We start from the raw sequence: 26,172 nt of genomic DNA, 5'->3' as shown, positions 1-26,172 counted from the left end.
GACCTCAATACAACAACTTCTCTCTTTGAAATCGTTCCTGCGGTACAGCCCTCAAACCAGCTTGAAAGAGTTAAACTCTCTCAGTGGATCACCTGCAAACCAATAGAAGTACAGATACATGTCAGCCAGATACTCTTTTTGGTGTCACCAAGACTAACATGACAATACAGCAAGTTTAACATAACCAACGTAGCATTTTTGTATTTGTTTTGTTGTTTGTTTGTTTTTTTTTTCAACACAATGAAAGCATATTGTATGGAAGCTTGTTTCCGCCACTGAATAAAAAATAAATAAATAAATAATTGCGACTTTTTATCTCACAATTGCTATGTCAGAATTGTGAGAAATAAAGTCGCAATTGCGAGATATAAAGTCGCAATTCTGAGAAATAAAGTCGCAATTGCGAGATTTAAAGTCGCAATTCTGAGAAATAAAGTCGCAATTGCGAGATATAAAGTCGCAATTATGAGAAATAAAGTCGCAATTGCGAGAAAAAAAGACAGAATTGCGAGTTCATGTTACTTTTTTTCTCACGATTGCGAGTTTATATCTTGAAATTCTGACATCTTTTTGCGAGTTATCAGGCCAGTTCTAAGGGGGATAGTAAACTAAGAATAGTTTATATCTCGCAATTCTGACTTTATAACACGCAATTGCGACTTTATATCAATCAATTCTGACTTTATATCTCGCAATTCTGACTTTATAACACGCAATTGCGACTTTATATCAATCAATTCTGACTTTATATCTCGCAATTCTGACTTTATAACACGCAATTGCGACTTTATATCAATCAATTCTGACTTTATATCTCGCAATTCTGACTTTATATCTCGCAATTCTGACTTTATAACACGCAATTGCGATTTTATATCAATCAATTCTGACTTTATATCTCGCAATTCTGACTTTATAACACGCAATTGCGATTTTACATCACGCAATTCTGACTTTATATCTCGCAATTCTGAGAAATAAAGTCAGAATTGCGAGATAAAAAGTCGCAATTACCTTTTTTATTTTTCATTCTGTGGCGGAAACAAGCTTCCATAATATTGTGAGCAAAGGGGCTGTTAATGTCAAGTAGTCCATACCACTTGTGCGCTGATATATTCAAAGACTTTTAAGTTATTAAATTAAGTTGCCATAGCTCTCAATTTCACTCAGACTTCCTACAGTCTACATAACTAGATAACTTAACTCGACATAACTTCGATGACATGCATGAACCAATGGCATTCGTCGAACCTGCCAAGACACTCTACATATTTGAATACACTACCATTCAATAGTTTGGGGTCAGTAAGATACTTTTTGTTTTAAAGAAATGAATAGTATTTTTTTCAGCAAAGATGCATAAAATTGTTAAAAAGTGACAGTAAATACATTTATAATGCTACAGATTCAGCAAAGAATCCTGAAAAATAAAATGTACCACAATTTCCACTAAAATATGAAGCAGCACGACAGTTTTCAAAATTGATCATAAATGTTTCTTGAGCATGCAGCAAATCATCATATTAGAGTGATTTCTGAAGGATCATGTGACTCTGAAGACACTGATGCTGAAAATTCAGCTTTGATTACAGGAATAAATTACATTTAAGAAAACAGCTATTTTAAATTATAATATTTCACAATGTAACTGTATTTACTGTATTTTTGATTAAATAAATGCTGCCTTGTTGAGCATAAACAGAGCACGAATGCTTTGAATAAATGTGTCTGCGCTGAACAACATAGATTTGTTGCTACACATGAAACCTTTCTAGAATGAGAACATTCGGGAAACAATCCAATCAGTTTGGGTGATGATTGTCCTACATGCAGTGAGGTGATCGTCTCTGGGTCAGATTGATTGACAGTCCCAGTGTCCCGTCTCTGTTCCTCTGGCCCTTCAGCTGAGTTTTGCAGGGACACTGTTTGGGTGACGAGTGATCAGCGCTGACTGCACCGTGCCAAATTCACACTCTGTATAATTAACAACAGGAGACAGCAGACATTGCAAATTTAATCAGCTCCTTCGCATTATTTAATTTAGTTACTAACTTAATAGAGAAAAGACAGACGCCCCCCTTCCTGTACCTCTCATTACACTTTTAATGACTGATTGAAGCTGAGTGTTGCATATAGAAATGCTTAGTGAGAAAACACACATAAACAATGAACTTTTGGAGTGGCGCTTTGAACTGGACACATTATGTGTGAGAGATCTTGACTCAAACCGCATGATCTGTCTCCAAGTAATAGGTTTTTCCTGTCTTTCCCTGATCATATTAAATTGGTGATGTTTTCTATACTGTAAAGTAATCCCTGATAATCCTGGGAGTTTGGCCAGAGTGGGATTTATTCCTGTCAGAGGTGAGAGAGAGAGAGAGAGAGAGAGAGAGAGAGAGAGAGAGAGAGAGAGAGAGAGAGAGAGAGAGAGAGAGAGAGAGAGAGAGAGAGAGAGAGAGAGAGAGAGAGAGAGAGAGAGAGAGAGAGAGAGAGAAGGAGAGAGAGAGAGAGAGAAGGAGAGAGAGAGAGAGAGAGAGAAGGAGAGAGAGAGAGAGAGAGAGAGAGAGACTTTGACTGAGAGAGAGAGAGAGAGACTTTGACTGAGAGAGAGAGAGAGAGACTTTGACTGAGAGAGAGAGAGAGAGAGAGAGAGAGAGAGAGAGAGAGAGCAGGAGACCTAAGAATGAGGGTTTTTAAATTGCATTCTCATAGTTTTACGGTTTCATTCAGTGCAAATTATGCAAAATGCATATGCAAAACGTGCATGGAATTCTGTATCCCACAATGCAATGTACTCGGCTTCAAAACTACAAACTTTATTTAATCACCTGTGAAAAGTTAAGACATTTTCACACAAAAAAATGATAAAATAATACAAGAATAATAACATTTACCATTGCACAACGCTTATAACATTAAGAAATACTATGCAATGTGCGGCAATACATTAGTATTCCATCCAGTTTTCCATTGCCTTCATCTTTCATTGGTTCTCTTAATGTGAACATCATCCTGTACAGTCTGTCGTTCGATGACATCTCATCCTGCTTTCAGCTCTGACAGCAAATAAACTCATTCTCAATGTCAGTTCTCCATCTGTCAGATTTTTGGAGCCATTTATACACTGCAGTGGCAAGCTGTTTCTTCTTTCTAGTCTGCGAATTGAATGCTGTTCAGTGTCATTTTAAGGGTTTTAAAAGATGATACCTGCACATACAATGTCAAGTTTCTTGACCTTAACTATGTTTGCACACTCTCTCTGTAAATATGTGTGTGTGTGTGTGTGTGCGTGTGTGTAATAACTTTAATTTTGTATTTTAGTTATAAATTGCAGTGCAAGAAATTCCTCTTGCTGTCATTCCAATTCACAACATCAATTAAGTCGATTACAATTCACATTAATTGAAGAAAGCCAAATTTTGCCCAAATAAACCCTTCAACATTGTAAAAGTGTTTCCACAGGTTTATCATGCCCCTCGGGTCACTTTCAGGCGGCAACAGTCTTTTTACTATCATTATTCAAAATTGCAAAATGAATTCTAATAACATAAAAACACCCTCCCGTATTCTGGCTTCATTCCCAGTGAGGTGAGCACTTGTTCTTCTAGAGAGCACCGAATAATTGCCATGGTCAGGGTTCGTTGGAGATGGGCCCTGCAAAAGATGAGAATGAACAGCTTCTGTTTCCTCTTCAAAAACACAAAGAAGTTTGATAAATGACACACGGCCAGCTCAGCATTGGTCAGTTCGTTGCTCCGTTTGAAATTCCAAAGAAACTTTATCTTCATTACGTCTGACATGTTTTTTGCACTTCAAGCATATTCAGTGTGTGTGACTCATACACAGGTATCCCTTTGTTCTTAGTGAGGATACACATTCTTTATGAGCCGTTTACCCACAGGGAAGACAAGCAAGTGCACTGTGTCCTTGGATTAAATGCCTGATTTTCGAGACCCAAGGGCACCTGAGCTCCTATCACATGTGATGTGACGTCTCTGCAGTGTACCAAGGACTTGGTTTCGTATTGAACACCGGCACATTTCAACAATTATAATCATCATAGATGAGTATAGAAAGCTTATGGTGAAGTCCATTTAGCAATCTTTCAGATATGAAGGAGGCCTGATGTCTTGAATCTGAAATGTGTGTCGCTAGTCCACATCTGGAGACATTACTGCACACTTTGTTTTATTGCTGTCAGTCAAACACTGGTCATAATCTTGCCCTCAGGTGCTATTCTGCACGGTAACCAGTGGATGGCACTAGAAGTAGCCAATCATATATAACATTGATTCTCTTGCCAAGCACTTTGTTTTTCTTTTAATTGAACAATTGGTCGTCGATTTGTTACCTAATTCACCCTCCGTTCCTGCAGTTTTTTGTTTTGAATAGTGGTTTTTGATTTATAAGTAAAATCAGGTATGTGGCAAATACTTCGACACGTTCTCGTTTTGTTCTGCATCTTAATTTGAACACAAACATATTTCAGGTTTAAGGATTCAAATAAGGCAACAATAGCTGTCCGATTTATCAACTGCATCCCTGTGGCAGTAATGTATTTAGCAACTTAGGTTTTTTATGAAAACACAGTGACTTTCAGAGGTTGTGCTTGAAGTATGATTTAAAAAATGGTAATGCCTCTTCATGTAATGTCATTCACATCCCTGCTAAAAAACAAACAAAAAAAAAACACCTAGGCTGGTTTTAGGCCTGGTGTCCCAGGTTGACCAACTAAGACCAACCTGGTCAGCTAAAAAAAAAGTGTCCAAAACCTCTCTAAAACCAGCCTGGGAGACTGATTTTAGCTGTTTTTCCAGCCTTATTTTATTCATAAACGAAAAACTATTATTATAAAAGTTTACCAATATAAAAAAATATATAGATATAAAATGTACCCATGTCTCAAAGAAATATATATATTTGCTATTTAAGCTACTAAAATGCAGTTTTATTTTAAACAAGTAGTGTAAATCCTATGTTAGTATAAACACACTGGGATCCAGATGTGCGCATGCGCATTACACACCAACACACCGTGATTTTTGACTTTCCCGGGCCAAAAAAAATCCAGAATCCTTTGAGAATCCACGCCTTCTTTTTCACGGACCAATACCCACTACAAACCCCAGTCTCCAGCACCGCACGCCGTGTGCTTATGCTGGATACTCCACTGCGGTTCCGTTAAATCTGTTGAACGCACGTTGAGAAATACGCCGGTCGGTCTTTTAAACGCTTCGGAACCGATTTGCAGCCGCTGCCTTTGAGGGTCGGCTGTGGATTGACTTAATGCCTCCTTTAAAAGCCCTCCTCGGCTTTTTAAGTTCAAGAAAACATCCGGACAATTCGGCGTATCGCCTTTGACTTTTGCAGGAGAATTAAATGTTTATTTTTTTGCCACCGGCGGAGCGCGAGATCTTGCCGGTTTGCGGACGATGCTCAGCGGTTTTGTATAAAGCACCTTGTCCGTTCTAGTCGGTAAAACTTTACCTTCAGAAAGCACAGTGGATAACTTGTGCGTTTCTCCGAGATTATTTTGTGTATTTTTTACCTCAGAAAGTGATGGCGGAGCGGGGGGCACGGCTGCTCGTGTTTTTCACAAGTCTCATCGTTCTCCGGTTCGGCGGTGCGGATAAAGGTAAGTCCGTGTCTCTCGTCCGTTATTAACGTTACGTGCGCCTCGCGGCATCGACAAATCCCCGCTAATGATAACGTTTGACAGTCTGTTCCTTCACTAACCATTTCTACCATCTCGTTTACTCTTTTTACCCTGATGTTTATCATGTACACCCTGGTTTCTCTGGTTATAGGCTATATTTATTTGTTTAAGTGGTTATAGATCTGAGTTGTTAAACGCTTGAAGATTTAAATTCTGCAAGGGGTCATAACGTTACATGAAATTGCTATTTAGTGACCGTGACTAAGTAAATCACCACAGGTTGCTTTGAATGTAATATGTATTGTAAACTTAATGTCAAATTAGCAATAGAGGATTTTGCCAGGCTTAAGTCAATGATCTTAAGCCATTACAGATGTGGAGGCTGTTGGTAAGTAGGCATTGGAAAGAAGAGCACTTGTAGAAAGCATCCAGCCGTTCATCCATCCATCCATCCATCCATCCATCTATCTATCTATCCACCCATCCATCCATCCACTCCAGAACAATGCAGGAGGTTGCTCTTGACCTCGCCTAAAAGAGCTGTGGTTGAGAGCCTAGAGGTTATTGATTGACTGTTGATGGTAATGACAGGGTCAGACATTTGGGAACCTTTACTGTTGGGAAAGATGAAAGGGAATTTTCTGGCTGACTCAAATGAAGATCAGTTCCCTCAGCTGCTGCCACCTGAGATTGCTGTGAGGTAAATTAGTAAAATGACGCCAAATGTTTTGACAGCAGAAATATTTCCTTTTTTTTCTTTGACTTATGCTAAATCTACATAGTTTTATGTAGGCTAGATGGCTACTTATGATGAAAGGAGTAATTTCCTCCCTTTAAATAAGAATCGGATGTATTTATTGTTCTTATCATGGTTGCAGAGTTCTCAGAGAATCACTTTTTATTTTTTTAAGCTGAATGGCGTATGTTTAGTCTTGTCTTTTCTGTGTTTTAAAGGATTCTAGATATGGCTTGAATTGGTGCTTTGTACATGTGGCCAGTTTCGAGTTACTAATCATGGCTGCCCTCTGAAAATAAGTTTTTGTTTATTTGAAACACATTTCCCTGAGGTTTCAGACAAAGCCAAGCCACAAGTCCTCTCTCAAAGATAGTTTGCTTTTAAATTCACAATGTTTTAGAGTTTCGTAGATTTCTTGGTGGTGCTTTAGTGAAAAAAAAAACCTTGTCAAACTGAATTAGGCTCTGCACTTGTGGCACAAAGCTTATTTATTTCAATATGGATTAAAAAAAGCTGCCTTTCATACAGGACACATTCTTGAATTCAGAAATCGCTAGATGAAGTGGAACATAAATGAGAAATGTTTTTAAAAATTGAACTCAATACAGTCTTACGCCAGAAGTCCGCTCTGAAAAATTGTCTATTTCACTGGCTTTTCACAAAATGCTTTATAGGGATATGCAAAGTAGTTGGTTTGATGGAAAGTCCTTGTGAAATGTTGTAAAACATAATCAACCTTTCCTCTTGTATGGTTTTCTTTTAGTTTAGATTTGACATGCAACAGTTTAGCAGAAGCATCACTTATGAGCTTTTTTTTTGTCCACTCTTCTGTCTTTCAGTAGCTATGCTGTTAATAATCTTATTGATAGCTCAATTGAAAAGATACTAATACTAATATATAATAATAATTTGGTGGTGGATTAAATAATTGCCATGCAAACCTTTGAATCTAACTAGTTATGATACAATGCTACTCTTCACGTTTACGGAAAGTTTGTTAGCTAGGCTATACAACTACTTTCACAAACGGATACAAAAACATTTAGCTGATTCACAGCCTGCTGACAGGACAAAAAACTTCTTGCCATTATGATTATGAAGACACTAAATGATGCTTTTTGCCTGCACAGAAAGTTTGTTTGTAATACATGTTATAATGCACATTTGAATTTTCATCCGTTTCTTTAGGGCATATTTCAATGATACATGTAAAATTTGCAATATGATTAAATGGATTCAGATGGAGGAAAATCTGTGCACATTAACTTTGTGGTGGTTCTCTCAAAGACTTTTTAATTTTCTTGTGTTTTACTGCTCAAAGCCCCCCTGTGGTGAAAATCAAGCTTTGAATGTTGCTTAGGGTGAATTTAAGGTGATTGGGACACTTTTTACCATTGAGATGACTTGGAAAAAAGTTTCCCAATCAACCTGAATTCACCCTATAGCCTATGTCTATGTGGCTTTTTAAATATGCTTTAAGACAAACCATGTGTAAATTCATAAGTCAACACCATTGCTGAGTATTTTCTCCTTAAAACTGCAGTGAACCAAAGACTGCAGTCTCAAAAACACGGTTGGAAATCGCTGGTGTTTCTGACGTCACAAACTACCTTGTAACCAATCAGGTCAACGTGTGATCGTCAACCAGTGGATCTCTGAGCTGTGTGAGTGAGTGGAGGCGGGGCTAATTTGCATATTCATAGAACAGCGTATACTAAATGAGGGAAGGGTGTTGAGTTACATTCAAGATAATTTAAGGCATGAATTTTTTTCAAGGAAAAACGCTTTAAATATGTAATTCTGGTGGTCAAAGATGAGTTTTAAGGGATAAAATTATTCTACTGACTTTAATACTGATGCTGCATCATAGAATTGCTAAAAGGTTTATCAGATGAAAACCAGTTTGCCATCTCTTATGCCACTTTGAGAATGGGTCACAATTGTCATGCAGTCTTCGCGTAATTGCTTTTGGCACAGCAGGTAAACGGCACAAATGGAGACATCTGTAGCTATCTCCATCTCTCATTAGCTGTGTGTGTGTGTGGTTGTGGGGGAAGGTTGGGGGTCTCTGGTCTGGAAAGCAAGCTTAATACTCATCAATGTCAGGCTGAAGGATTGAATGACATTTTAGCGCATCCAGTTGACCCCTCCCGTTGCCTCTGCTAGTGGGATATCAACAGCAATCTCATTCACAAGGCTAGAGGGTAAATTTGTGAATCTCTGCACTCACTCACTCATACTCTCGTGGTCTGGCTCTTTGCGAGCGTGAGGCGCATAGCCATTTTCTTGCTGCCTGCAGCTGGTTGAGAAGGGGAGACAAACACATTCATCGTGTGTCTTATCTGTGTGCTCTTGTCTAAGTGTGACTGGCAGTGGGCAACAGAGTGTTTTGTTCTCCCCGCAGCTGCTTATCAATTTGTAGAGATTTCACCTTCTAGATCGCCTATGGCTGACTGATATGGTGTGTTATTGTAGACGTGGTTGTGAAGTGTGTCGTTTTGTGGTTGGATGGAATGACAAGTCATTTGTTGTTTCATTTTACTGGGGAGCCTTTTGTTAGATCCGAGTCATTTGAGAGTTAAAGTACCAGCTCGACAGAAAAATTCAGTTTTGCAAGGCGGTCATTGAAATTCCACAGCTTTCCGACATTAAAACAGCTTGAACCACTTGACGTAAAGTACACAGACTTTGCTCAATCTCTTGCAAAAAAAATCGAAGTTTGCAAATACATTTTAGTCTGGAACACGTGTTGAAACTCTGTGGTTTGGTTTTGTGGAGCCACTGAGATCCATGAGTGTGGAAAGGATGGAAAATTCCAGCTGGAGTGTTGCTGTTTGCAGTTGGAAGACGTATTTGTCCTTCTCAATATAGGCTAGCTTTTCACTAGGCGGACCCCTCTTAGTGGGAGAGGTCAAAGCCCTGAAAGACAGGGGTCACCCTTGATTTCTCCTTCTGCGGTCTCGGTGAATAGAGAACTCTTGCTGGTTGTTATTGCTTCTTCAACACCTCCTGGTTTTTTTTGGATCCTGCTTGTAAAGAATGTCTAGATTGAAGGCGGTTGCGGCGAAGGAATCATTTTAATGAGGTCAGGAGAAACCTTGCTGAGAGGATCCCAGTGTTTGACCCTTGCTGTGAGGGTCTAGATACATGGCTTTTGTATGGATTGAAGGTCTTAACAGCTGTCTGTGAGAACCTGAACAAGACATAACAAAACCAGCTCTAGTTGTACACCAAATCATCCAAAATCCAATTTGACATATGCTTGATTTCAATCTGTTCTAGCTCTTTTAAGTTGATATTATGGATTTGTGTGTCAATCAAAGCTTTCTCTGGTAAGCATCCATACTGATGATATCCTGATTATTTGATAATTTGTCCTTACAAACTCGGCATATGTTCTGTGTCGAATAGCAATCACTCCTGTTCACCCCCTTCCATAAGTGCTGTGGTTTTCCCATTGGGTTTAGCAGGAGGCTATGAATAATGGAAGAGAACCTTAGCTGTCTCTAAAACGGTGATTAATTGGTTTAATTTGATCATGTTGTACCGTTTGGGCTCCGTACACCACCTGATTTGTCCTCCACCTGCTAATGTCTCAGCTATGAATGCTCACTTTGACCCTCCTGTAAATGAAAGTCCCCTTAAAGAGACTGAAAATGTCATTATTTACTCACACTCATGTCATTCCACAAACTGAAAAAGTAGATATTTTGAAGAATCAACGGGGTCCAAAAAGTGGATTGGACTCCTTTCACTTACATTGTATCAATACACAGACATTTCTCATCTTTTTTGTTTCACAGAGAAAGCCAGACAGGTTTGGAAAGACATGATGGTGAGTAAATTAGGGCCCTATGAAATCCGTTTTATTTTTTCCCAAATTCCGTTTTATTTTTTCCCAAATTCCGTTTTTTCCGTTTTAATTTTTGGGAATTCTTTTTTTTTTTACCCTTTACTGTTATTTTAGTCATAAAAAGAGTGTGCTTTTAAAGTTAATGATTAAAATGTATACAAATAAAATAGGAATGACCTTAAATTACAGACATTTACTCAGTAGCCTTTTCAGGACAAATACTGCATGATGCCAAATGACACTGCACTCTTCAAGTAACAACAAAATATGGTTATGAGCTTTAAACTGTTCAGTAAAATAAATTATATTCGTTTAAAGTTTAAATAAAAGTCACACTCTGTCTCTCTCTCACCCAGTGTCGCTCGCGGAGTTCGCTTCGCTTTTGTCCATTCCGGCGCCTCATAGACAGACGCGGTGTGTGTGTGTATGTGAGAGAGACGCGTGAGTGATAGAGAGACGAAGGGAGAGCGGGGAAAGGAAATACAACGGAAAGAATACGCCGCGTGTTTTAAATAACGTAAAAAAATGAACGAAACGCAATATGTGGCGGCCGGAGTTGATTTTGTGGCCGCAAATTAGTCTATGTGTGTGAAAAACACTGCATAAAAGTCACGTGCGAACTGCTCGGCTCGGTACTGAGGGCTTATAGCGTCGAGTTTCTTAACTTTTTCGCCGAGGAAAGCAGAGCCATGGAGAGCCGCTTCGCCATGCTTTCATTGTTTTGATGCCGTCATTGGAGCTGAAATGACGGGAGGGGTTGTGTCGCCCAGATTTGCTTCCCCCGGTCTGCATTTTCACCAGACATACGTTCTTCTCCCAAACAAAAACAGAATTTCAATCCAAATATGTAAAATTCCACGAAATTCCGCGTTAACACTAGATTCCGCGTTATTTGTCCAATTCCGTAATTCCGTCCGCGATTCCGTGATCGCGGAAATCATAGGGCCCTAGTAAATGATGACCGAACTTTCATGTCAGTGGTTCAGAAGATTGAAATGGCTCCATATTTTAATAAACTTGTTTATTTCGCTGACTTAGTACTGATTTCTGTATCGAGTCATGTCTTTTGAGCTGGCCTTTCGAAAGTAAATGCAATGGCCTGACATGGTAATTGATCTCTGATTGGTAGGTTTGTGTGCATGTAACCATGGAGAGAGTTTTCTAGTTCTCCAGGCCACATGCTAGATGCCTCCCGCTGATATCGGCTCACTTAGTCTCTGTAGGGAAGGCAAATTACTGCCATTCTTCTGCAGAAACTGCTGAAATGTAGTTAGCCATTTATAGGTCTGAACACTTTGGCCTAATTTAAAGGATGGCCTCACTCTAACTAAAAAACACAGGTCATTAGATTAATTATTGATCATTTTTACTGCTCTAAAATGTTCATTTTTTTTATCTTTGCAAACCTCAACTATTCCTCAAAATACACCTTATTGTGATGCATCCATTGACTTGAGTTTCTGAGAGCACGCTAATGAAATTCTGTCTAGCTTTTAGCCACTGTGCTTTGATTATTTCTTTCATACCTTGAGCCAAGCCACAATCCCAAATCTGAACCAATCTCTATGTTGTCTTACATCTTACAAATGATACATTTAAAAAGGGCAGCCAAGCTTACGTTAATGTCCCTTTGTACTCCACATTACCGAAAGGCTATAAAGGGCATCCAGGCTCGGAGATGACTGGCGAATGATAAACCGGCCTTTCCTCCTCATTAGCTTCATGGAAGAGACGGGCTTCGCTTGACCCTTGAAGAGCTGATGTTGGTGATGTGGAGCAGATAGCTGTGTTTGAAACACAAGTAGGTTACAAATAGCTGTGGAATTATTAAAAAGTTAGCAACTCCATGTAGGCTGTTTGCCTTGTTTGTTCTTTTTTTGAACATTATGGCCCATTTTTTGGGAAAACGTTGTGTTCTTGTTCTTTAGACCTAGTGTTAAGTTTTCCTGTTGCAAGTCAAAATTTGCATATAGTTTACGAATAAGCAGCAACTAATTTTCACCATCCTTCTGATATGTAAAATACTTTTTGATGTAGTATTCTTTGAAACTTGCAGTTCCTGCTGTGAACCCAAAGGAGGGAAGTGAAAATAAGAGTGTGAACTTTCCACAACTAACATAATGTTGATCCAACTGCTGAAAGTGATCAAATTACCTGAAATCATATCGTGTTTGTATTGTTTTATGAATGACAGGCCAAATTCTCCATTGCAGATTGCATGAGTGCCTGCTGATGGGAATTCATTTAATGATAGTGTTGTTTTCCTCATGTTGTCAGGAAGCCAATTAATTTCATCCTCAAGTAGCGGCAGATCGCAAATATTTCGCAGGGTTTATCTCAGAAGCTGTATGTAGCCTTGCATCTGAAAGAAATTGCTGTTTTTGCTAATTAGACATGATTGAAGGCATGTCAGGAGTACATGGAGTATATACATGGAGTTATAATGGCAGGACACATCCATCAAACATGCACCGACTCAATGAACTTCTCCCAGGGGACACTGATTAACCCTTACCCGGGATGAAATACATAAATTGTGTGCCTTTTTTCCCCCCCTGCCGTTAGCGTGTACTGTCGGTGGCGTATATGAAGGCCAGGACGTGATTTAATCATTGGTGGTTTATACGCTGGGTTCTTGGTGCTCCGTCCTTGCTGTGCATACATCAATTACACACACAGACGCACATGTGCTTTAATAAGCCTGCAAGTGTGCTGTTGCCAGTAGTGGTGTCACTGAGACTGATGGTTGTGACAGCAGGCGGGTGATAATTAACCAAGATTCCTGCTATTCGCTTTCTATCACACACACACACTTCTGTATGGAGCTGGATAGAGGCAGGATACATTGTGTGTGTGTGTACAATACTTTTTTAAGGGGCACAAATGGTGCACTAAACAAACCAGGGTCGTCGGTTCAAGCGCTCCCTCAGGGCAGAGCAGGTGACTAGCATTAGCTTGTGGGTAGTTTGTCCCAGTCTAATTAAATCTCAGAGAAGTCGACTCCACATATCCTTTTTGCTAGGACATTAGATATGCCCTTGATCATCCTGTGGCTATTAATATATTAAACAAAATGTAATGAAGCACTTTAAAGGGTTAGTTCACCCCAAAATGAAAATTCTGTCAGTAATTTCTCACCCTCATGTTGTTCAACCCACGTAAGACTTTCGTTCATCTTCGGAACACAAATTAAGATATTTTTTATTAAATCTGAGCTTCTCTGTAATTGAAACTTGCCGGCCCAGAAAAGTTATTAAAGACATCGTTAAAATAGTCCAAGTGACTACAGTGGCTCAACCTTAAGTTTATCAAGCAAAGAGAATACTTTTTGTGCGCAAAAATAACGACTTTATTCAACTATTAGTTTTCTTCTCTGTGGGCCTCAGAGTGAGTTCACGTAGTGTAACAGCGCAGCTCTGCGTCAGAACGTAGACTCACTATTGGCCGACGCTGATCATGTGTGTGATGCTGGCTAAGAGTGACCCTACGTTCTGACGCTGCGCTGCGGTGTTACACTATTACCCCTTTTCCACCAAGGCAGAGCTGGTGCTGGTTCGGAGCCAGAGCCTAGTTTCAATTCGGTTCTTTGTTTTTCCACACGCAAAGCACCAGCTCCGAACCAGGAAAAGTGGTTCTTAAGTAGCACCAAATCATTGCTGGTCTAGAACACAGCCAAGAACCGCTTGCGTCAGGGGCTGGGGGCGGGGTTACCGTGACCAACAAGACGAATAGAAACTTGTGACCGCCATTTTTAAATAGCAGCTAGTCGAGCTAATAGCAGCTTGATTATAATATCCGTCTATGTAAGTTACGGCGAGCTGCACAAACGCGTTGGATTCCGATGTATTTTTGCAAACCCATGAGCATCCATAGTAACGCAACGTCCGTTATTGTTGATGGCTTGTTCGAGATGCATCGGAGCGGCGCGGAGCGATCGGAGCTGCGGGAGTGTTTGGAGATCATACGACTCCTTGTGCTTTTGGATCGCTTTCGCAGTGCTTTGATGTCATGCGGCGATCGATCTGCGAGAAGCCGATGCATCTCGAACAAGCCTGGCGTGTTTGTGTTTGGCGCTACCGCACTAGCGTTGCTGGGCAACATGAGACGTATGCAGTGACGTAAGATCTGGCTCTGTTGTGGCTCTCTAGCCGGTGGAAAGGCAAACCGGTTCATAGTAAGCTTGTCAGTCGAACCAACTCCGAACCAGCTCTGGCTCTGAACCAGCACCCGGTTCTTGTTGGTGGAAAAGGGGTATATGTGAACTCACTCTGAGGCCCACAGAGAAGAAAACTAATAGTTGAATAAAGTCGTTATTTTTGTTTTTTTGCGCACAAAAAGTATTCTCGTCGCTTGATAAACTTAAGGTTGAGCCACTGTAGTCACTTGGACTATTTTAACGATGTCTTTAATAACTTTTCTGGGCCGGCAAGTTTCAATTACAATAGAAGTCTATGGAGGAGTGAGACCGCTCTCAGATTTAATCAAAAATATCTTAATTTGTGTTCCGAAGATGAACGAAAGTCTTACGGGGAACAACATGAGGGCGAGTAATTACTGACAGAGTTTTCATTTTTGGGTGAACTAACCCTTTAAAGGGTCTTTTAAACCACATTCTCGTCCCCTATCACATATTTTAACAGAAATGTAGACTTGATTTTTTTTATCTCTCATGGAGACTTGTTTCCAGTGCAGGAGAACGGAAATGCCAAATTAAAAAAACAAAACCCTTTTCAGGATTAATAACCAGTGGGCTAATATCGCCGACGATTATGCTTAATTGGGAGAAGCAGAAATCGTGATCACGATTAAAATATTGTGCAGTCCTACACCAAAGTTTCTCCACGTATCCCAGCGGTAACTTTTCCACATTTATCATTATTTGATATAGAACACAAAAGCCATAACATCGATGTTAACCAGCTTTAAATTATTGCTTTTAATACGGGCAAGTTTTTAGGCTGAATTACCTACAACAGGAGCCCAAAATAATGAATACATTTTGACATTGACATTAACAAATATCCCCACGCATCCCACTGGAGAAGGAAAGTCATTTTGTGTAGAGTGATTTGAACTTAATTTAACACCCTTTTGACAGGTGAGCAGTGTTTCTCGTATTTAAAGAGCCAGTAAAATTAGTTCTGGAGTTATGGTTCTCTTTGTGTTTTCTGAGGGCCACAGTTTGTTACACTGATGAGTTTTCCTATGGGGAAGCTATTGTGCGTTATGCAGGAAGCCAATAGGAAGAGCTGATCATCTGTCTGAACTGTCTGTGTAAATATGGCCGTGTGTGTGTGGGCGCACATGAATGAGTTGAAAGAGTATTTTTGCTTAAAAGACCTGAAATGAGAATAACATAGACATAGTCTATTAAATGTGATGTGAAACAAGTCTGCAAGAGCTAGAAAAACCTTACATTTCAATGGGCCTCATTCATTAAACTCCAGTAGAATAAACCATTCATAAAAACTATTGGCTTAGTCGCATTAAACTCAATGCTATATGCTTTACACTATAAACAATCTACGCAAATACAATATTCAAAGGCCAAATAAAGTTGCGTAAATCGTTGCATTAAATTCAATGCAATGCTTTACATAAAAATGCTTTTACAATCAATTTAAATACATTTTTATTGGGAAAATACTACTACATCTCCTCCAGCGAAAGTCTGTTGGCACATATACACTCACCGGCCACTTTATTAGGTACCCCATGCTAGTAACGGGTTGGACCCCCTTTTGCCTTCAGAACTGCCTCAATTCTTCGTGGCATAGATTCAACAAGGTGCTGGAAGCATTCCTCAGGGAGTTTGGTCCATATTGACATGATGGCATCACACAGTTGCCGCAGATTTGTCGGCTGCACATCCATGATGCGAATCTCCCGTTCCACCACATCCCAAAGATGCTCTATTGGGTTGAGATCTGGTGACTCTGGAGGCCATTTTAGTACAGTGAACTCATTGTCATGTTCAAGAAACCAATTTGAAATGATTAGAGCTTTGTGACATGGTGGAAGTAGCCATCAGAGGATGGGTACATGGTGGCCATAAAGGGATGGACATGGTCAGAAACAATGCTCAGGTAGGCCGTGGCATTTAAACGATGCCCAATTGGCACTAAGGGGCCTAAAGTGTGCCAGGAAAACATCCCCCACACCATTACACCACCACCACCAGCCTGCACAGTGGTAACAAGGCATGATGGTTCCATGTTCTCATTCTGTTTACGCCAAATTCTGACTCTAACATCTGAATGTCTCAACAGAAATCGAGACTCATCAGACCAGGCAACATTTTTCCAGTCTTCAACTGTTCAATTTTGGTGAGCTCTTGCAAATTGTAGCCTCTTTTTCCTATTTGTAGTGGAGATGAGTGGTACCCGGTGGAGTCTTCTGCTGTTGTAGCCCATCCGCCTCAAGGTTGTGCGTGTTGTGGCTTCACAAATGCTTTGCTGCATACCTCGGTTGTAACGAGTGGTTATTTCAGTCACTGTTGCCCTTCTATCAGCTCGAACCAGTCTGGCCATTCTCCTCTGACCTCTGGCATCAACAAGGCATTTCCGCCCACAGAACTGCCGCTCACTGGATGTTTTTTCTTTTTCGGACCATTCTCTGTAAACCCTAGAGATGGTTGTGCGTGAAAATCCCAGTAGATTAGCAGTTTCTGAAATACTCAGACCAGCCCTTCTGGCACCAACAATCATGCCACGTTCAAAGTCACTCAAATCAACTTTCTTCCCCATACTGATGCTCGGTTTGAACTGCAGGAGATTGTCTTGACCATGTCTACATGCCTAAATGCACTGAGTTGCCGCCATGTGATTGGCTGCTTAGAAATTAAGTGTTAACGAGCAGTTGGACAGGTGTACCTAATAAAGTGGCCGGTGAGTGTACGTTAGCAAACAACACTTTTACAAGGTCTGCAATGCTTTCCTCAGTAAACTTTTGTCTTGTGAAGGCCTCAAAATAACCTTGTTTGTGTGATACCGCCCCCCCGTGTAACATAAGATTTGAGCAAAAGTTCTGAATCTGTTTACTGTATTCTTCATCTGTTCACTGTTACGATCTCTGGCATCATATTGGCCCTGACGGTGAATTACGGCATGTAATTGAAAAGCGATGGGGGTAATTTAACGACGTGTACGGCTCCCCGGTGACCTGTGGAAAGTGTTCGCTTCCCCTTATTTTCCCCTTTTCCGCATCCGATGCCATGATTGATGGCCACAGTGTTTATCCAGAACCTCAGCGAGGAAGAGAATGATTGGCCGTGACCAATTCTGTTAGTTGTTGGGGGGGCTCGCTTTTGTCCCATGATACGTCTGTGTCGTTTCAGGACGTGCTTTATTAATGAAAGCCAAGGGCCCGTTTATAAACACATCATCAGGGAGATGGAAACTGTGCTTTTAAATGCAGATTATTTTGAAGCTCTATTATTGTGGTTAACCTTCCTTTCTAGCTTATCTCACCCAGAATCCTCAGAGGAGAGCCGCTCGGAGCTGTGAGTCATAGTCTTTTTGTTAGATTACGTGGGTGTCAAAAGCAGCGAAAATATTGCATCCTTGCATGAGTTTAGGAATTGCAGATGGGACTTTGAGATTCTTGAAATGCAAATGTCATTGGTGCCCACAACTCTAGGAGCGTTAGTGCTGGAAGCAAGTCTTTGTCAGACTTTCCAGGAAGCGTCGTGGGTGGGTGACGCCTCAGTGGTTGTTTAACTAAGCTTTCTGTTTGCCTTCCAGTTATTTAATTCTGCAATCATATTCCTTCCTTAAATTGGAATTACTCAATTTCTACCTTTTCAAATGCACTGATAAGGCTGTTCCACGTAACTCAAGTTGCATTGAACTCTATGGAGAGACTATAACTTTGAACCAGCTTTCAAAGCACAGCCAATGATTACTGGACATATTGCATGAAATAAAGACTGCATATCAAGATTCAATGAGTTGTTCTACACTATAAAGATATGACATTCAGAGAATATTCATTGGAATATATTACATGCTATTAAATACGTGAAAATTGTCCTCCTGTAACAGTTTTCATGTTGTGGTTGAGATGTGTTTTTGTTGGTAAGTGCATTGAATCTCTGATGCAAGTGATGTGAAACGGCCTTAAAGGAATATAGCTCACCCAAAAATGAAAATTGTAATTTATTCACCCTCATGTTGTTTTAAACCCACTTCACTTTTTCTACTGGAGAACCTGAAATAATATATTTTGAGATGTCTGTTGTTGTTTTTTTGTCCATATAATGAGTCAACTGGGCCCAATGTTGTTTAAACTTCAACATTCTTCAAAACCTCTCCTTTTGTAAACTGCAGAAGAAAGTCAAACAGTCTGGAACCACATGAGGGTGAGTAAATAATGACAGAATTATTCTTTATGTGGGATTTTTATCCCTTTAAAGCATCTCAGGGTCTCTAAAATGTCAAAATGTTCTTTATTCTTTACAATTTACTTTTGGTATTGAATCATAGATGTTTTGATTAATGCCTCTCCAAGGTCTCACCAAAGCCACGGTTTCTTTAGACCCCTGGCACGCATGTAGCCTTCCTTTTAAAACCCTCGAGCTACTTTCTCTCTTTTTCAATGTTGTCCTTTTTTATGTTATGATGGATTTATCCACTGAAAAAACAATTTACTTTCCCGGTGCAATTTTGCCTTGACGACAGTGATAGATAACAGAGATGTCAGTTTATTAACAGTTCCTGAGTAGTTTATTCCGCTCGCTTTGAGGGCCAGGATATGTTTTTTTCCCTCCCATCCAGAGAGTTTTGAGCATACATTTCTTTAAAGCCGCTCTGAGCGCCTGCTGAGAAGAGATAAAAGGAACGCAGTGGAAGAGGAGAGTTCGACTCTAATGGAAGGGGCGGTTGCGGACAGGTGCGAAAGAGAAATAAAGGATAAAAAAACAGAGATGGAGATGAAAACGAAGCCATGGACGGCTAGTTCCCAAGCTTCATGATCCACCCAGCATGGGCTCCACCTAGAGATTATTTTTGATATAAGATCATTCCTTTGACCTACACCAAGAAAAGAATTCCAGTTAGTCTTTGTAATAAGACCTGGGAGCCACTTCGGTCCCTGTCCATCCGTACCTTTAGAAGAATTGGAGACTGAACCAATGTTTGTGCGCCTTTTATTTTACAAACCATTCATGCATGAACAGACTTTCAAAACCTAGTGGTGCAATGATATGCACTTAACTTGGACTGTTAGTGATTAAAAACAATCTTCAACAATCAAAACTTTTCATCTTGTACCATGAATGCCACATTAAGACACTTAAGTCTTAAGTTAAAAACAGTTTAACTGAAAGTTGAGAGCGATTCCTGTGTGAACTTTTTGCAGTCGGTGAGTTGATGTTACTATAGTTGCCGTGATCCAGTCTGCAGATTTTGGTCAATCAAAACTGACGGATTTAACAGAAAATGGAAAACATGTCGTTTTAAGACATGTTCACACCAAAGATAACTATAACCATAAAATGTTAATAATCATTCTAGTTCTAAGAGAATAGCGAAGTTCACATCTCAACTATAACACAGAGGAACAATATTATTGGAATTGCTTTCAGAATCATTGATTAATGATAAAAACATTGGAAATTACATCTGACTTTAAAGAGCTTGAACAGCTTTAAAACCAGCAGATAACAAAAAAAAAAGTGTTTGGCACTAAACTAATGTGTTATTTTGGCAAGTTTGCCAAGTCTAAATGTAAGTGATCGAGGTGAATTTGTAGTTGTGAAAGTGCAGAGGAAAGCATGTTGAAGTGTGTGTGTGTGTGTGTGTAATTTACAGCAAGCAGTTTTCCGTGTTCTGCTTGGAATCAGTTATTTATTTCCTAATGCCTCAGCTGTGTTTTAATTAAGGATGTGTACTTGCTGCTCTGTTGGAAATTAATTTACATTTGCCTGAAAGTGAAAATAAGAAGTAATCAAAGACTCTTCAGATCAAAACCGGTGAGACCGCAGTACAATTAAAAAACCCCTGCAGTGCAGACCCTGTATCGAACAGATATTCACCATTGACCCAGTTTGTGTTCCTCTGGGACTCTCGGCGCTTCTAGGACCCGTTTAACCTTCTCCGGCTAATGATGGCGGTCAGGTAGAAGCGCAGGCACAGGGCGGTGAGAGAAAGTGTGGGTATTATTAACTTTGTTTTATTAGACGACTCCCTATGGGTTCGAGCGCTTTGAGGTGCGAGTGTTAATTGGTGTTGTTTTAAAAGCCTTTGTTCTATAGAAGAACTGCAGAATTGGGAGACCAGCACACTTTTTTTTTTTCTTTGAAGGATGTTGAAGCTTTACAAAAGCGTCTATTTTTATGCTGATAGTCCGTATAAGGCTTTCCATTAGTGATTCGATCATGACGGCAGCACCAAATATCATGTAAATGTGCCCAAAATGTAAACCACGCTCGCCGTGTTGGCTGTGGTCCTCTGCGTGTGTATTTTGGCATTGTTCCTGTAGACACTGTGCTTTTCTTCTTATCTCAGACTGCCATTCACCTGAATGTTTCTGTGCATGTGATTGTTTTGCTTTGCAGTGTGTTTTCTCTCTCTAATAGCTTTTCTATGTCAGCCAAGCTGAACAATCGTCACACATGAAGCCATTTCAAGATTGTCAGCATTGCACAATAAGCATCAACATACTTGGGAAACTAAATGAAATATACTTCTAAAATCTTCTTAACACATTGTCAATGGATAATGCACATCTGTTTTGAAATAATTTTTTGTGAATAATTTCCTTTTCCTTTAAATCCTTGCTTATCTGGTTTATGCTACTCTGAGCAATGTCTGAACTTTGTATTTTGAGCACTTCTTGCGTTGTTTTTGTCTATTCACGATGACTCGCTTGGTTTAGTCCTCAGTTGTAAGTCGCTTTGGATAAAAGCGTCTGCTAAATGACTAAATGTAAATGTAGTGCAAAATAAGAGTTTACATCTGATTGCAATTAAATTGCAAAAAACTTGATAATGATAGACCTTAAAGTTTTAAACATTTCATACACCCCTTGCATGATTGTTTAGCTATTTTGTTTGTTTCAGCTACCAGTAAGAGTAAGCTCCATTTGCCTTTTTTTAATTCGTTACTGCATGTTTTCCCCAAAAACAGCACAGAAATGCAGAAAAGTCTGAGCTATCCTGCTTTCTAGGTATTGGCCATTGCAATTGCCATTTAAATTTTTACGGTAAAACAGCCTCCAATTAGACAATAGCTTTTTTATAGCTATTGAACCGTTCAGGTTTTGCATTTTTTGTAGTTTTTTGTTTTCTAAGAACTTCCTTTACATGTACTGAGAATCACTGTAATGCACAACCTCTCATGTCTTTATCGGCCGACAGTTCGTTCAGACCTCTGTTTCCCATCCCATGAGACATGATTTGTTTCCTATTGTGATGTTATAACTCATTGTGTCCAGATTGTGAGGCTGAGCTCCAGTATTAAGTGTTAGTATTGTGTTTTTGGAGAGCTGCTCTCTCCAAAGGGCTTTTGTCTGTCAGGCTCTTTCTGCTGCTGAGATGTTTGGTGTAAACCCGTCCTCCACCACCGCCCCCTTCCCCTCCTGATGCCGCTGAACATGAGCTCCTAAATCAATGAGAAAAGGGCAGCTTGACTGTGATGGGCCTCACTTTAAAAGACCCAAGGAATGAGAGGAGGAGGGGCGGAGAGCCGAGAGACTACATATGTGGGGTTTTTCTTCATGTGTACTCAGACATACACACAGTCCAGAGGGGTTGGTGAAGAACAGTCACTTCAGTGCTATTCTCATGCCTCTCTTGAGAGAGAAAGAGACTGGGGACTTCAGCTGTGGAATTACTAAAAAGCATCTTAGAAGTGGTATATACATGACTCGTGCTATATTCCAAGTCTTCTGGAGGTGTTTGATAGCTTTGTGTGAGGAGCAAAGCATAATTTAGGCTGTTTCTCAAAAATATTGCTCTACTTTCCAGATACATTCAAATTTGGCTCATTGGTTAGTTTTTTCCCTTCATTTCAAAGTGCATTTTGTTCTTTTTTTGACTGAAACCATAATTTTATATATACTGTATATATATTAGGGGTGTAACGGTTCACAAAATTCACGGTTCGATCGATACACTTGTGTCACGGTTCGGTTCGGTTCGGTACGTTTTCGATACAGCAAAAAGAAAGAAATGCCAGAAAAGTTTCCTTGATTTAATTTTTTTTTATTTTATTTTTTTTATTAAAACTAACATCAAAGTATGATATTTTTTTTTTTACTTTGAGCAATGATGGAGCTATACTTGACTTTTCTTTGGAGCTTATAAAACAAAACAGCTCCTTGGACAAAATGAAATGTAAGATTGTAGTAGTTATAAACAAAGGTTTATTTTAGTTCAGATTAACATTTGAGGGCAGCTATTGTATTCATAATGTCAAAATAAAACCGACGTAATGTTACTTGAAAGCATTATAGCCTACTATTCCTGCCACACTCCCATGGTTACAGTTAGTAGTGTTACTACAGTAAACCCATGGTGAATGTTGCTGATCTGTGGACACTGGATAGTTCATTCATGGCACGATGTTTCTTCCTGGTTTCCACGTCAGCGCTGTTTGATCCGTTAATAACAGAGAAATGTGAATGTTTCTCACTAGATCTCGCAGCGATGTTATTACTTCACTGGCGAATTCAAAAATTTTCTTTACTGGATTTGGCTGTGTAGTAACAGTGCTGATGATTAAGGTCGGCTCGCGCTGCATTGGTCCAAACTGATAAACGGTCCGTCAAACACACAATAACGAGTGGTTTCGTTCCGCTTACATTACATTTGCCATTTGATGTTGGGCAATGTTGTGTTCACGCCAGCGTCTCTTACATTATGAGCGCGCTTGCCACCCGTGACGCGCCTACATTTGAAATAACGAAATTTTGGTCAGCAGGAAAAATGGTCAAACGAACGGTTCAATACGAATACGTGTATCGTTACACCCCTAAAATATATATATATATATATATATATATATACACAGTATATTATTTATGCATTTTTAGATGAAAATATGAAATTTTGAATTTAAGTATTGGTCTTTTATCAGTATTTTCCAGAATTGCCTCCGAAGAAGTTCCTCTGTCTTGTTTGTTAGTCTTGTGTTGTCGGAATCAAAATGTTTTTCTTTTTCAGACTAGTAGCTACTTATAGCACAGCTGATGATGGCGGACCACACACACACACACACACACACACACACACACTCACTCATACTCATACCATCAGAGCAGGTGTTCAGTAAACATCCCGCTTTAAGAGCTGTTCACTTCCTCAGCAGGAGTCTTTCAGCCTCCCACACACTCTCTCTCTCACACACACACACACACACACTGTGATGATTCGAATGTTATTGCTCAAAGATTGCTCTTTTATAGCTCAGGAGATATGTTCCTGGTTCAGTGCGAGTTAAGCTCTAATGACCGCATCTATGGCATAACGTTAATTGCCACAGAAAATAATTACGTCTCATCTGTCTTTTTTCACTTTCTTTTCTTAATCGAGGTGAAAATTGTGGTTCCTTAAAATGGAAGTGCATGGCCAGTGCAATTAGCATTGTGTTTTAGTAGAATACCCACAAGAGTAATTTGATAGAAAACAACTTTGTCATGAGTAGGGCTGTCCTCTAATAGACGACTAAACATTAGTCGACCAACATCTTATCAGTCGTTAGTTGCAGAAAAACTAAAAATTCCATCCAAAAATCCAAACCTTCACCACATATTATCCATCAACCTCAAATATGGCTCATCATTTGAAACATGTAAGTAGTAGCAACTTCACATGGCCTCTCGCTCGAACGTAACCTTAACGCTATTATTAGGTGCATATAGTGTTTGTGTGGAGTGTGAAAGCTAAAGTATTAGCGCACCCCTCCTGCTTGATATTGAGACGCCAGCGTGAACACTTACAATTTTTTCCTGAAAACAGCGGAAACAACTTAAAATACGCCGTTATTTACGGTTATACAGAGAAGAGTAATACATAATTCGAATCTTTTGTAAAATGAAGAACACAAACAGGATTCGTTTTGTCGTCTCGGTCTTCATGAACAGGAGCGCATCACAAAAATGCGCTCCTCCCCCCCCTGTAAATATTTAAAAAAGTTTATTAGTATATTAGTTGACTAATGGCTAAATCATGATAACATAGTCATGATAACACTAAGCTGGTAGCTTTCACACCACATAATAAAGCACTATTTATTTACCCAAAGGAATTATTTTGGTAATGCATAACCAGCCACCTAGAAAAGTAGTACCACTGCTAAATGGCCACTTTACAGCTCAAATAATAAATGGGGTTTTACTGAATTATTAATGCAATTCATGAGCTTCATTTCTGCTTTAAACTCTATGGAACAGTAGCCCGGTTTACTTCCACTGTGTGTGTGTGTGTGTGTGTGTGTGTGTGCGTGCATATATATATATATATATGTGTGTGTGTGTGTGTATAGGGATGTCCCGATTAAGGTGGGTTTTTTTTGCCTCCAATCTGATCCAAATCACTAAATATTGAATATATGCCAATACAGAGTCCCAATCCGATACTTGTATTATCGTACCGCTTGGTGCACACTTAAAGTAGCCTACATTCAAGTTATTAAAATCAATAAAATGTATAGAGTGGGATTGGGTTAAGAATGTTTCCTCTGTTTTTTGTTACATAGTGGATTTTCTGTATATATATATATATATTATATATATAGAATTTTTTTTTTTTTTTTTTTTTGTAAATGCCAATAAATAAAGTATTTAAAAAAAATCAATCCAATGTAAATAATATTTAAATAAATAATATAATATTTAAATATGCACGTAATATCGATATATTTATATTACATTATTTTTAATATAATAAATAACATTTAAGTGCATAATAATTGTTTATTTCTTATTTTATATGTAATATATTTATTGTTTTATTTTTTTAAACTGAGGGACAAATTACCGTTATTTGCGATATCTGGAATTACACCCCCAGACCCGTCCATAAAGATGAACTCGTATTAAACTGGAAACATTCCTCTGTAATGGTGTTTTTGTCGGCACATTTGATGTTCATGTTGTGGTTTGTTCTGTTTGGAGTTCACTTGGAGTTTAACAGTTTGTTGTGAACGTTTTCCTCACAAATAGTGAAATAGGATCCTCACGATCCACATTCTGTTGCTCATTCTTCTCTCTCCGCCTGTAAATTATTAGATTTGTGGTTTCTTTTGGATCATCTAATCGCACCGATGAACTCCAACCCAGCACCGCCCCTTTCCCGTCAGTAGTTCTCACTTGACTTGAGCCTGATTCTCTTTATCCACCTGCCTTTCTCCTGCCGGGTGCAGTCGCTGGGAAAATCGAGCTCGCATGAAGAACCACTTGAGTGAACCGCAGCTCTGAGAGAACAAGATGAAGCCAAACTCATATCTCAGGCTTGTATGAAGCAAGCGGCTCGTTCTGTTTCACTTGAGATGGACTGACCCTTATTTCTGAGCGACGTGTTCGTGCCATGAGCAGAATTCAAATGAGCTTCTTGATGTCAGTGCTGTGGAAAGTTCTGTCAGATCCCAAAGTAAACGGATAAAATATTTATCTGTCATAAAACGGATGGTTCCAGCTGTAAAGTCTGATAGGATCAGCCACTTTGAAGCCATTTCGGCAACTGTAAACAGCCTACAGCCAAGCTAAAGAACTACGAGGAACATGATTTATTATTTTGAATTCATTTTAATTATGTTATTCATATTTTTTACTTGTTTAGTATGGTGTCCATTCGCTTTATTTGATGTTGTCCATTCCAAATGTTCGAATCATACATTGGCACTCCTTTGTTTAACTAGGATGATCCTCAAAAAGCCATGAAAACTAACCCATAAGCCTTTAGCATAGTGTTTTTACTGTAATCATATT

The 26,172-nt window shown here is 39.4% G+C and overlaps 1 protein-coding gene across 5 annotated transcripts in view; it reads left to right on the top strand.

Annotated features, from left to right (window-relative positions):
* The first annotated feature begins 5,100 nt into the window (after positions 1-5,100).
* Positions 5,101-26,172, top strand: part of LOC130106435 (neogenin) — a 138,267-nt gene continuing 117,195 nt past the window's right edge. For all 5 annotated transcript variants that reach the window (XM_056272553.1, XM_056272555.1, XM_056272551.1 and 2 more), the window contains exon 1: positions 5,101-5,635. In XM_056272553.1, coding sequence (XP_056128528.1) covers positions 5,560-5,635 — 76 coding nt within the window. In that variant the 5' untranslated portion in view covers positions 5,101-5,559. The remainder of the gene's footprint in view (positions 5,636-26,172) is intronic.

This window comes from Rhinichthys klamathensis, unplaced genomic scaffold (genome assembly GCF_029890125.1).
Source record: "Rhinichthys klamathensis goyatoka isolate OS25496 unplaced genomic scaffold, OSU_Roscu_1.1 h1tg000341l_1, whole genome shotgun sequence".
Taxonomy (NCBI): Eukaryota; Metazoa; Chordata; class Actinopteri; order Cypriniformes; family Leuciscidae; genus Rhinichthys; species Rhinichthys klamathensis.
This window is presented reverse-complemented; position numbering and strand designations above follow the sequence as displayed.